We start from the raw sequence: 14,514 nt of genomic DNA, 5'->3' as shown, positions 1-14,514 counted from the left end.
TCGTTATAATCAGGTTGTTTATAATGACTAATTATAATTTAATATTGTGATTCGCTAACTGACTGTATCAAGATAAACTTCCTGTCGCCTCAGGCCTATCAATCAAACACCAGATCCTGGATCAGTTTTCTTACAACACTTGGTTCTGTGGCTTGATGTTGAGACACGAGGGTTTCAACGAGACTCTGACGAACACCAGCAAGTGAAGAACATCTTTAGTTATAGTGTCAAGACCTCCAACATTAATCCCAGGGAATTTATCGGATTATATCAAAATCGCTGTTTCTGGGCCAAGATGTCGAGCGTTTGAAGAAGTTGCTTCATGAGGATCTCAGAGAAGAAGATGATAATTCTCGGTCCAGGGATTTGCAGGATTGATCATCTTAAAAAAAGACTTTTATGTTCACAAAGTCGTTTAAATTAAAGTTTTTTTTCTTTGTTTCCTGTAAAGAAGTAAAAAATTTACATTTTCTTCTTGCATATGTCAATATTCAATTTTATTTACCGTTTTAAAAATGAATGCAAACACCGTCTCCATTGCAACCTTTGGTTATTAATGTGACATAAAACACGATTGCTTTCATTTCTGCGATTGAAGACGATGTTTAGAGAGAAGTGACTGAAGGTTTGTCGAAGGTCTGTGTGATCTTGTGAGTCGACAAAACAACGACGTGATGCATCAGCGACGATCGTTTCAACGTCTTTCAACATCATGGAAAGGACACTTTGTTTTCGACATAAAGTCACAACTTGTCGACGTTCGTGCGATTGATGAGGATTCTCGCCTCAATCTGGCTCTTAACGGTTATTGATCCTGGAGACGTTGAATCTGTGAAGTACGAGGAGTCGTGCGTCCGTCAAGACTCTATAGGCTGATGGATGAATGAAGGGATTTGTTTTCCACATTGTGCCAAAAAAACAAATGATTGAGTCACAAAAACAAGGAAAGAAAAGTGTTTTTCAAACCTTACACCAGGAAAATATTAACACATACTATCACTGATCACAATATGACCTTTTTAAAAGTTTTACCCTGAACTCTTTGGCAAGGCAGTATTTTTTATTCGTTTGAAACATAAGTTCCACTTCATGCATGCTCTGCCCTCTACAGGCCGTCGCTATGGGTTGTGGTAAGTAATATAGTATATATATATATATTATATATGTGTGTGTGTGTATATATATATACATATTATATATATATGTGTGTGTGTGTGTATGTATATATATATATATTACATATGTGTATGTGTGTATGTGTATATATATATTATATATGTGTGTGTGTGTATGTGTATATATATATTATATATGTGTGTATGTGTATGTGTATATATTTATTATATATGTGTGTGTGTATGTGTATATATTATATATGTGTGTATATGTATGTGTATATATATTTATTATATGTGTGTGTGTGTATGTATATATATTATATATGTGTGTATGTGTATATATATATATTATATATGTGTGTATGTGTATGTATATGCGTGTGCGAGTGCGAGTGCGAGTGCGAGTGTGTGTGTGTGTGTGTGTGTGTGTGTGTGTGTGTGTGTGTGCGTGTGCGAGTGCGAGTGCGAGTGCGAGTGTGTGTGTGTGTGTGTGTGTGTGTGTGTGTGTGTGCAGCAACAGCCATCAATAGCTGCTGATGCATCAATAGCTGCTGCACTGAGACACAAACAAGCCGTCGAGGGAGACGCAGCCAAGACAGAGTTCAGATCACAACAGATGCTTCTGTTCTCATTGATCCACTGCTTCTGACTCTCAATCCTTCAGAGACTCAAACCATTTGTCCAACGTGTCGCCTTTACAACGTGATAATCAGAGTCCATCCAACTGCAGCTTCCACTTGTTCTGGAGTGAGAGTGATGACGTGTTACACTATTTGTACACAAATACACTTGAATATTGTGAAATCTAAGTAAGTAAGTAAGTCATTTGTATTTATATAGAGCTTTTCCAGACCAGGGTCACAAAGCGCTTAAACAATCAAAACAATATTCAAATCAAAAAAATAAATATACTTTAAAGGTCAAGATAAAACTTTATAAAGTTGCTCTGAAATCTGGACGAACGAGAGGTTACGAGAGTCCATTATGACGCAATAATGGCTTCACTCCTCCACAAAAAAACAGACAATCAAACAAATAAAGATCATTTATTGTTGTACTGTGAAGCTTTAATTCGTATTTTTGTTAGCATTATTAGCAACAGAGTTGTGAAAGGTTAACATGAAAGATTGATTGTATTGTTTCTAGCTCCCCCCAGTGTCAGAACAGTGTAACAGCTCTCTAGACCACACTAGCATGTATCGTACGTTTGGTCAGAATCCGGCGACTGTGAGTCGACGACAGCAACAGGCGCTGAATCAATTTGTGACTAAACTAATTCAATAGTAATAAACGTGATGGATCACATGTTAGTGGCAGCTTTTATTTCCCACGAGTTTGTTTTCATATCAGACTCTGGTTTATTCGACCGAGGAGACGCTGTTATGTCCGAAATACATCTTTAAAAATACCCTGAAGCTGAGTTAGATTACGTGTGTAATTAACAAAAGTATCATTTAGGAGGAAGATGTTATCACAAGAAGATCTTTAATGAGAAAAGAACGATCAGTGCAGCCTTGTTTGATCAACAGATGTTTGTTGTTCAGTATAAATGGATTCTTTTAAGGAAAACATCACAGAAATTACATCTACTTTAAATAATTATGAAATGTTGTGTATATTCTGAAAATATTACATAAACACACATACACACACATACACACATACATATATATAAAAGCACACACTGATATGTAAACACACACAAATATATATACACATATATTTATACACACACGCGCATGCACACACTGATATATAAACAGACACACATATATATACACACATATTTATACACACACATGCATGCACACACTCATATATGAACACAAACACATATATATACACATATTTATACACACACTCATGCACACACTGATATGTAAACACACACAAATATATATACACATATATTTATACACACACGCGCATGCACACACTGATATATAAACAGACACACATATATATACACACATATATATACACACATATTTATACACACACACTCATGCAAACACTGATATATAAACACACGCATATATATATATATATATATATATATATACAGTATACACACACACATATATACTGTACACGCACACACACACACACATATTTACATTTATATACACACACACTCATATATATACAGTATATACACAAACAGGAATACCTTTTGTATATAAATATATATATATGATATATTGAATATATATATATATATAGTTAGAAAGTCAGTAATTTATATTTGTAGAGAACTTTTCCTGACCAGGGTAACAAAGCGCTTAAACAAATAAAACAATATTCAATAAAATATATGCTTAAATGTTCAAGACAACATAGAGACAAACATAAGAGTCTCAGAGAATCAGGGAAAAGCAGTTTTATCAGAAATATAAAACCTCTTCTCTTGTAATGTCAACATAAGTACAAGAAGTATTTGACAAAAAGGGTTCCAAGACTATGCAGTTACACTGTTTTGACTCTAGATGGAGCCAGAAACAATCTTTTAAAGCTACACATTGTTTCTTTAACAATAAATTATCTCCCGAATCCAACATCTTTTTGCCGTGGATTCTCGTTGAAATGAAACTACGACTTCTAAATGGATCAACGCGATCTTTTGTTTTCTTAAAGAGCAAAAATGAAGGAAATATTTGTGCCAGTATTTAATGTGATCTAAAGTGTTGGCAGCAGCTCCGAACACAAAGTCCTGGTTCAAGACAGAGCGTCTCCAAGCTTGTTGTTGGTCTCAGATACAGCTGGTGTTTTGGAGGTGAAGGAGCTGATGTGGAGGAGAGAAAGTGGTTAGGGAGTCATTTTGCACTCACTATTCTCAAATCTAGTGTTTCCATGGTAACAGGAAGCACTCAGCACCGGCGGCTTCATTCCACGATCCACAATTGATTCTTCCTACTGTGAAGCACATGCTCTGGTGTTTGTTTCCTCACCAGAAGTTTACACAAGTGCAACAATTACCACAGGAAGAGGTTTTTAAGAGGAAGTGAAGAGGTTGTGATTCTTTTTTTCTGCCTTTTAATCGCTCATTATTGTCTTCAAGGCAACAAAGTGGGGAAGAGAGACCTGCGATCAGAAGAACATCAGGGAGAACTATCAGATAAGTGGCTGTCGAGCTTCAGTCAGAGGAAGAATCACATGAAAAAATGGACGGATTTCAATGATTTCTGGGATCTTATCTTTTCTATGTTAAATCTTCTCTCTCACTTTTAATCACGGTCCACACACACTCAGCTGGCGTTGAATCTACCTCTGGTGGAAGTAGGCTGCAACGCAGCGCTCCAGGTTTAAGAGTCTTGCTCAAGGACAACAATAATAACAACAATAACAACAACAACCTTCTGAGCTGCCTCTGATGATCTCTAACCTTCTACACACTTACAGAAAACCATGTTAGTGAAGGTCAGGCTGACTGGACAACCCCCCCCCCCCCATTAGAACATCAACCAATGGGATGCTTTCTTTGTCAGAAGCTCCGCCCCTTGAGTGGAGCACTAAGAGATTTGATTGGATCAGACCTGTCGTTAAAGATTAAGTGAGAGGGTCGTCAGGGACGGATAATTATGTTATCAACTCATGGTCAGAACTAAAAGACATTTAATGTCTGCAAATGTTCTTTTATTTTGTTGGATCATCGACGCACTTTACTTTTTTAATCTTATTTTAGTGGCTTAAAGTCTGCGGTGAAGTCGGACCTCTTTGTTTACGTCCTCAGATGTTTTTCATTTTCCAAAACACAACTGTCGGGAAGATTATACCATAATTATTATTAGTAGTAGTATTATTATGATGTACTTTTCTCCTCAGTGAAGATAGTCTGAGACCTTTAAACTTCACTCATTTTCTACTCACCCTCAGGGTTGAGATTATTTTCAGAGTAATGTAATGTAATGTTCTTTTTAGAGTTGTAGACAAAAATGTATGTTTATATGAAAGTCACGATCATTTGTTTTCAAAACAAAATATGTCCAAACACTCACTGTATCCTCTCGTCCTCAGTCATCATTCTTCCTGTAGCTGTGGAGGACGTAACGACTGCTGCCATCTAGTGGCCAGAAGCATGCCAATGTAAAGTTTATAGTCTTTGTTTACAAAAGGTTGGAGGATCATGACTAAATGAACTTTACGTTCCGTGAGAGACGCGTCCAGACGTCTTGAGACGCCTCGGTTGTGCATATTTCTTCGTTTTACTTTCGACAAACAGAGGATAAAATAATCTTCCTCTTCTTCTCACGTCCAGAGTGCAAACATGTCCTCTCTCTCCTATTCTCTACCTTCGTGGGCTTGTGTTGGTCACAGTTTGACTCTTTTTTTCTGACTCAGTCTCGGAGCGAAACAACAAAGTCGTCCACGTTAAGAGCCATTATTTTGAAGGTTCCGAGGTCATGCGAGCGACTCCTGTGGGCGAGCACTTTTGTTTGGTGGCTCGACACCTGACGCCTCTTCAGCGGCGGCCGGTGGACACGGAACTGAATACAAATGGTGACGAGAGCCGGTTGTTGTGGAGCTTTAACCCCCCTGTTCGCCGTCAAGCTGATCTCGTCAGCAGCACAGCAGCGAAGCCAGACCTCGGGCTGCACACACGTGCGAGGAATGATGTGAAACTCATGTTGTTTAAAGCACACACTGGAGAGAAGTAGCTGCAAGAAGCTGCTGATTCACTATTTAAATCGGTTGGAAAAGCTGCGCGGAACAAAAGAGGCTAATAGCATTGAACCCTAAAAGATCTGGATGAACAAAATAAATTGCATCTTTTGTGTGAACGACGAGTTTCCCTGAACAACATAAATAACTGTCTCTGACTGACCAGGCTTTAAAAGACAGAGAGAAATAAAATATCTCCTGTGACTTATTTGAATCAAAGTTTCTGCTGAAACCTTGGTTAAGCCTAGAATATTCGGTGAGATCTTTATTAAGGAATACATTTGTTTTTTAAGTTTGTCACTGTATCCTCTCGTCCTCAGTCATCACAAGGATCTCACAGGATCTCAAGCTCCCTCTAGCTGTGGAGGACGTAATGACTTACAACAAACCTTGAGCAAGATTTTTTTTTTTTTTATCTTGTTACGACTTTTTTCACCATTACTACCTGCATCTTAGAGGAATGACTTAAGTCCAGGTGTGTGTGTGTCAAGAGTGTGTTGATTTATATATAGTAATACTGTAGTAACAAGTATATATGTGCAGTATTGTCCAGTACTTGACTCTGGTGTTGTGATAGTGTAGTAACAAGTATATATGTGTAGTATTGTCCAGTACTTGACTCTGGTGTTGTGATAGTGTAGTAACAAGTATATATGTGTAGTATTGTCCAGTACTTGACTCTGGTGTTGTGATAGTGTAGTAACAAGTATATATGTGTAGTATTGTCCAGTACTTGACTCTGGTGTTGTGATAGTGTACTAACAAGTATATATGTGTAGTATTGTCCAGTACTTGACTCTGGTGTTGTGATAGTGTAGTAACAAGTATATATGAGTAGTATTGTTGAGTACTTGACTCTAGTGTTGTGATAGTGTAGTAACAAGTATATATGAGTAGTATTGTCCAGTACTTGACTCTGGTGTTGTGATAGTGTAGTAACAAGTATATATGAGTAGTATTGTCCAGTACTTGACTCTGGTGTTGTGATAGTGTAGCAACAAGTATATATGAGTAGTATTGTCCAGTACTTGACTCTGGTGTTGTGATAGTGTAGCAACAAGTATATATGAGTAGTATTGTCCAGTACTTGACTCTGGTGTTGTGATAGTGTAGTAACAAGTATATATGTGTAGTATTGTCCAGTACTTGACTCTGGTGTTGTGATAGTGTAGCAACAAGTATATATGAATAGTATTGTTGAGTACTTGACTCTAGTGTTGTGATAGTGTAGTAACAAGTATATATGAGTAGTATTGTCCAGTACTTGACTCTGGTGTTGTGATAGTGTAGCAACAAGTATATATGTGTAGTATTGTCCAGTACTTGACTCTGGTGTTATGATAGTGTAGCAACAAGTATATATGTGTAGTATTGTTGAGTACTTGACTCTAGTGTTGTGATAGTGTAGTAACAAGTATATATGAGTAGTATTGTTGAGTACTTGACTCTAGTGTTGTGATAGTGTAGTAACAAGTATATATGAGTAGTATTGTCCAGTACTTGACTCTGGTGTTGTGATAGTGTAGCAACAAGTATATATGTGTAGTATTGTCCAGTACTTGACTCTGGTGTTGTGATAGTGTAGCAACAAGTATATATGTGTAGTATTGTCCAGTACTTGACTCTGGTGTTGTGATAGTGTAGCAACAAGTATATATGTGTAGTATTGTCCAGTACTTGACTCTGGTGTTGTGATAGTGTAGTAACAAGTATATATGTGTAGTATTGTCCAGTACTTGACTCTGGTGTTGTGATAGTGTAGCAACAAGTATATACGAGTAGTATTGTCCAGTACTTGACTCTGGTGTTGTGATAGTGTAGCAACAAGTATATATGAGTAGTATTGTTGAGTACTTGACTCTAGTGTTGTGATAGTGTAGTAACAAGTATATATGAGTAGTATTGTCCAGTACTTGACTCTGGTGTTGTGATAGTGTAGCAACAAGTATATATGTGTAGTATTGTCCAGTACTTGACTCTGGGGTTGTGATAGTGTAGCAACAAGTATATATGAGTAGTATTGTCCAGTGCTTGACTCTGGTGTTGTGATAGTGTAGCAACAAGTATATATGAGTAGTATTGTCGAGTACTTGACTCTGGTGTTGTGATAGTGTAGTAACAAGTATATATGAGTAGTATTGTTGAGTACTTGACTCTAGTGTTGTGATAGTGTAGTAACAAGTATATATGTGTAGTATTGTCCAGTACTTGACTCTGGTGTTGTGATAGTGTAGTAACAAGTATATATGTGTAGTATTGTCCAGTACTTGACTCTGGTGTTGTGATAGTGTAGTAACAAGTATATATGTGTAGTATTTTCCAGTACTTGACTCTGGTGTTTTGATAGTGTAGTAACAAGTATATATGTGTAGTATTGTCCAGTACTTGACTCTGGTGTTGTGATAGTGTAGTAACAAGTATATATGTGTAGTATTGTCCAGTACTTGACTCTGGTGTTGTGATAGTGTAGTAACAAGTATATATGTGTAGTATTGTCCAGTACTTGACTCTGGTGTTGTGATAGTGTAGTAACAAGTATATATGTGTAGTATTGTCCAGTACTTGACTCTGGTGTTGTGATAGTGTAGTAACAAGTATATATGTGTAGTATTGTCCAGTACTTGACTCTGGTGTTGTGATAGTGTAGCAACAAGTATATAGGAATAGTATTGTCGAGTACTTGACTCTGGTGTTGTGATAGTGTAGTAACAAGTATATATGAGTAGTATTGTTGAGTACTTGACTCTAGTGTTGTGATAGTGTAGTAACAAGTATATATGAGTAGTATTGTCCAGTACTTGACTCTGGTGTTGTGATAGTGTAGCAACAAGTATATATGTGTAGAATTGTCCAGTACTTGACTCTGGTGTTGTGATAGTGTAGTAACAAGTATATATGAGTAGTATTGTCCAGTACTTGACTCTGGCGTTGTGATAGTGTAGCAACAAGTATATATGTGTAGTATTGTCCAGTACTTGACTCTGGTGTTGTGATAGTGAAGCAACAAGTATACATGTGTAGTATTGTCCAGTACTTGACTCTGGTGTTGTGATAGTGTAGTAACAAGTATATATGTGTAGTATTGTCCAGTACTTGACTCTGGTGTTATGATAGTGTAGTAACAAGTATATATGTGTAGTATTGTCCAGTCCTTGACTCTGGTGTTGTGATAGTGTAGTAACAAGTATATATGTGTAGTATTGTCCAGTCCTTGACTCTGGTGTTATGATAGTGTAGTAACAAGTATATATATGTAGTATTGTCCAGTACTTGACTCTGGTGTTGTGATAGTGTAGTAACAAGTATATATGTGTAGTATTGTCCAGTCCTTGACTCTGGTGTTGTGATAGTGTAGTAACAAGTATATATGTGTAGTATTGTCCAGTACTTGACTCTGGTGTTGTGATAGTGTAGTAACAAGTATATATGTGTAGTATTGTCCAGTACTTGACTCTGGTGTTATGATAGTGTAGTAACAAGTATATATGTGTAGTATTGTCCAGTCCTTGACTCTGGTGTTGTGATAGTGTAGTAACAAGTATATATGTGTAGTATTGTCCAGTCCTTGACTCTGGTGTTATGATAGTGTAGTAACAAGTATATATATGTAGTATTGTCCAGTACTTGACTCTGGTGTTGTGATAGTGTAGTAACAAGTATATATGTGTAGTATTGTCCAGTCCTTGACTCTGGTGTTGTGATAGTGTAGTAACAAGTATATATATGTAGTATTGTCCAGTACTTGACTCTGGTGTTGTGATAGTGTAGTAACAAGTATATATGTGTAGTATTGTCCAGTCCTTGACTCTGGTGTTGTGATAGTGTAGTAACAAGTATATATATGTAGTATTGTCCAGTACTTGACTCTGGTGTTATGATAGTGTAGTAACAAGTATATATATGTAGTATTGTCCAGTACTTGACTCTGGTGTTATGATAGTGTAGTAACAAGTATATATATGTAGTATTGTCCAGTACTTGACTCTGGTGTTATGATAGTGTAGTAACATGTATATATGTGTAGTATTGTCCAGTACTTGACTCTGGTGTTATGATACTGTAGTAACAAGTATATATGTGTAGTATTGTCCAGTCCTTGACTCTGGTGTTATGATAGTGTAGTAACATGTATATATGTGTAGTATTGTCCAGTACTTGACTCTGGTGTTATGATTGTGTAGTAACAAGTATATATGTGTAGTATTGTCCAGTCCTTGACTCTGGTGTTGTGATAGTGTAGTAACAAGTATATATGTGTAGTATTGTCCAGTACTTGACTCTGGTGTTGTGATAGTGTAGTAACAAGTATATATATGTAGTATTGTCCAGTACTTGACTCTGGTGTTGTAGTATTTACAGACCACATGACTCTTGACGAAGTCGAAACTACTTTCATTTGTTTTCAAACCAAAATATGTCCAAAAATCAGCTTTAAAAGCGGCTGGACTCACTGTATCCTCTCGTCCTCAGTCATCATTCTTCCTTTAAGTGGAGGACCTGATTACTGCTGCCATCTAGTTTTTTCACCTTTTAACTACTTTACTACATGAGATGTGAATGTTGAGTTAAAAACTAGAAGTTTTTGTCACCATTTTATTTTATCATGATCTGAACAATGCGGCGTTAACAAGTGAGAATCACACACTCGCTGATCAACACATCTACACACACCTCAGCGAACCACCATTCTTTTTTTAAACCTGCCACGTGATTAAATACAATCACCCAGAGGCTTGTGTTGGATTTAATATCTGTCTTTATAATCTCTGGGTTTCCAGGAAAACGTCAAGTATTTATTTTCCGAGCGAGTGATGGACACGCGTCAGACGGAGGAGAAGAAGTCTCTCTTCAACATCCTGTCATTGTTTTGAAGACACTTGAAGACAAACACACAAGACACGCCGTGACTTTTGACCTGATGTGACAGTTGAAGAAGATCATTTCTCCAGGGCTGACGAGCAGAGAATCACAACTCAACGCACGATCGCAACACAAATAATATTATTGTTACTATTTATTTTATTATTTAAATATACTTCATAAATAATTGATACAATCAGTTTGTGATACAAATATGTTAATACGTCCTGGTTCAGGGTCGAGGACAAGAGCGACTGAACCACTTGGTTAAAATAAATAAATAAAATGACCAATGTTTTGGTGCTGGTGGGTGGAACGGTCCATAAGGACGGGGGTGTTTTGTATCTTTAAGTGCTTGTTTTTCACTTGACTTGTTAAGCAGGGATTTATTTTTTATTTTTTAATGAAATGATTGAAAGAAATGTTTTCATTTTGCTGATCATAGAAAAGAATAAACAGTTTTTTTATATCTGACGTCTCTTTCTAAAGATTTCCAGTGAGAACCATGGCCTCAGACAGCTCAGTTTCAACCGTGAGAGGACAATGATCCTCACGTTAGTCTCGGAGACGAAGGAAGCGACTGAGCTTGGAACCGTGGTCACGTGACGTGGAGCGAGTCACTGCGTGGGTTTGAAGACCATCATCACTGAAGGTCGTGCCTGCAGGCGCGTGACGACCAGCGTCAAAGACGCTTCATTAGTGAAATTAACGCGGCCTCGAATCCGTCGATCGTTTCAAGGGTGACTTTTGCCGCCATGTTGACGACCGTGTGTCGCTCATTATTCGCCGCCTTCACGACAACCTTGCTGTGGTTTCACACGTCGGGCCTGAGAAGCTGCTCAGAGCTTTGACGTCCGCTTGAGACTCGGAGAAGAAACGTGATCCATAACAAGGTTTTAAGCCTGGGAGGAAAATCATAAAACAACAAGAGTCTCATTTTGTCAACAAACACAAATGTGTGGAAAATCATAAACTGCAGTTCTACTCTTCTGCACTGGGTGGAGCCAGAAACAACAATATCAATATTACTTATTGCAACTTTAATACAACCTTTTTCGTCGCGACTACATTTCTCCTCATAATGTTCAACGCTGTATTGAACAGCTGGACTAGCAAGTATTTCATTTAGTAGTTTTACAGGATAACAACTGTTTGTGATTTCACTCAAAGAAACAGTGTCTTTGTTGTATCCGGATTATTATTTTAAAATAATTAATTATTCTTGACCATGGTATATTCATATTCTTTTTTCTATTCTAATTTTATTTTTATGCTGCTGTATTAATATTAAACAGCACTGTATGTATTGCTACCTAGTATTTCTATTTTTTGGTCTTTCAAACTATATTGAATTTTTTATCATTAGTATTATGGTTTATATTTCAATGATGTACATGAACAAGGATATGCAAGGATATATATATATATATATAACTTTATACATTATGAATTATAATTAACTAAATGTATAAACCTGTAAATGGCAGCAGTCGTTACGTCCTCCACAGCTACAGGAAGAATAAGGACTGAGGACGAGAGGATACAGTGAGTCCAGCAGCTTTTAAAGCTGATGTTTGGACATATTTTGGTTTGAAAACAAATGAAAGGTAGTTACGACTTCATCAAGAGTCATGTGGTCTGAAAATACTACAACACCAGAGTCAAGTACTGGACAATACTACACATATATACTTGTTACTACACTATCACAACATCAGAGTCAAGTACTGGACAATACTACACATATATACTTGTTACTACACTATCACAACATCAGAGTCAAGTACTGGACAATACTTCACATATATACGTGTTAGTACACTATCACAACATCAGAGTCAATTACTGCACAATACTACACATATATATACTTGTTACTACACTATCACAACACCAGAGTCAAGTACTGGACAATACTACACATATATACTTGTTACTACACTATCACAACATCAGAGTCAAGTACTGGACAATACTACACATATATACTTGTTACTACACTATCACAACACCAGAGTCAGGTACTGGACAATACTACACATATATACTTGTTACTACACTATCACAACACCAGAGTCAAGTACTGGACAATACTACACATATATACTTGTTACTACACTATCACAACACCAGAGTCAAGTACTGGACAATACTACACATATATACTTGTTACTACACTATCACAACACCAGAGTCAAGTACTGCACAATACTACACATATAAATACTTGTTACTACACTATCACAACAGCAGAGTCAAGTACTGGACAATACTACACATATAAACTTGTTACTACACTATCACAAGACCAGAGTCAAGTACTGGACAATACTACACATATATACGTGTTAGTACACTATCACAACACCAGAGTCAAGTACTGCACAATACTACACATATATATACTTGTTACTACACTATCACAACACCAGAGTCAAGTACTGCACAATACTACACATATATATACTTGTTACTACACTATCACAACACCAGAGTCAAGTACTGGACATTGCTACACATATATACTTGTTACTACACTATCACAACACCAGAGTCAAGTACTGGACAATACTACACATATATATACTTGTTACTACACTATCATGATATATCACTATATAAGTATATATATACAGTATATATATATATATATATATATATATATATATATATATATATATATATATATATATATATATATATATATATATATATATATATATATATATATATATATATATATATATATAAGAAACATTATGGGATTAATATCACTTAAACTGATGCGTTCAAAGACACCTTCCATCATGATACTGATCAGACCCACGTGACACTGGTTGATCGAGTGGTTCTTGTTGTGTAGACACACCTGGACTCAAACAACATGACTTGAGAAACACACACCCACAGGTGTGTACAGGAGTGTATGACGTGTTGTTGGAACAACTCAGAGCTTCACAACGTACGGACATACACAAGTCACACAACACAACACAACACAACACAACACAACACAACACAACACAACACAACACAACACAACACAACACAACACAACACAACACAACACAACACAACACAACACAACACAACACAACTCAACACACACCACCCACCTGACGATGATGTACATGACCAGCACGTTGCCCACCAGCCCGACCACACACACGATGGAGTAAAGCGCCGTGATGACGATGGCGATGATGACCGGGTTGGTGTCCAGGCTCGCCCCGGACAGCCCGCGCTCGCCCTCGCACCGCCCCTGGCTCAGGTTCCCGTCGCTGCCTAAGTTCCGACACAGACTGTTGTTCCCGTGAAGAGACATCTGTGCTCGGTACTCGCTGTCCGAGATGTTCTCCATGGTCCTCGCGGGAGGTGGGCTGGAGAGAGGAGGAGGTGCAGGAGGTGCAGGAGGCGCAGGAGGTGCAGGAGGTGAAGGAGGTGCAGGAGCTCCAGCGGCTGCAGGGACCGAGGATGGAGAGAGAAGGAGGAGAGAGAAGGAGGAGAGACGCGTCTTCTCCTGCCTGTGAGAGTTCACTGACGACCCTCGCACTTCCAGCGGGACACACTCCTCTCCTCCCTCTCCTCCCTCCCTTCCCCTCTTCCCTCGCTCATTTATCATGTCTTTCCTCCTTATTTTTTCCCTTTTTCTCATTTATTTCCTTCTCACTCCATCTCTCTTTCCGCTAACTTCCTCTTTCCTCTTCCCTTTCTTCCCTTTTCTCCTCTTCTTCTTCCTCCTCCTCTTCTTCTTCCTCTCCTTCCTCTTCTTCTTCCTCCTCTTCTCCTTCTCCTTCTCCATCTGCTTCTCCTTCTCTTTCTCCTTCTCCGTCTCCTTCTCCTTCTCCTTCTCCTTCTCCTTCTCCTTCTCCTTCTC

General features: G+C 37.7%; 1 protein-coding gene across 2 annotated transcripts in view; it reads right to left on the bottom strand.

The window, feature by feature from the left end:
• The window catches only part of oprm1 (opioid receptor, mu 1), a 54,270-nt gene extending 40,131 nt beyond the window's left edge, over nucleotides 1–14,139 (bottom strand). For both annotated transcript variants that reach the window (XM_087802031.1, XM_087802032.1), the window contains exon 1: nucleotides 13,754–14,139. In XM_087802031.1, the coding sequence (XP_087658157.1) occupies nucleotides 13,754–13,998 (245 nt within the window). In that variant the 5' untranslated portion in view covers nucleotides 13,999–14,139. The remainder of the gene's footprint in view (nucleotides 1–13,753) is intronic.
• Nucleotides 14,140–14,514: the final 375 nt, after the last annotated feature.

This window comes from Callionymus lyra, chromosome 11 (assembly GCF_982586985.1).
Source record: "Callionymus lyra chromosome 11, fCalLyr1.hap1.1, whole genome shotgun sequence".
In the NCBI taxonomy this organism is placed as follows: domain Eukaryota; kingdom Metazoa; phylum Chordata; class Actinopteri; order Syngnathiformes; family Callionymidae; genus Callionymus; species Callionymus lyra.
Note: the sequence above shows the minus strand (reverse complement) of the source record. Positions and strands in the feature narration are given on the sequence as shown.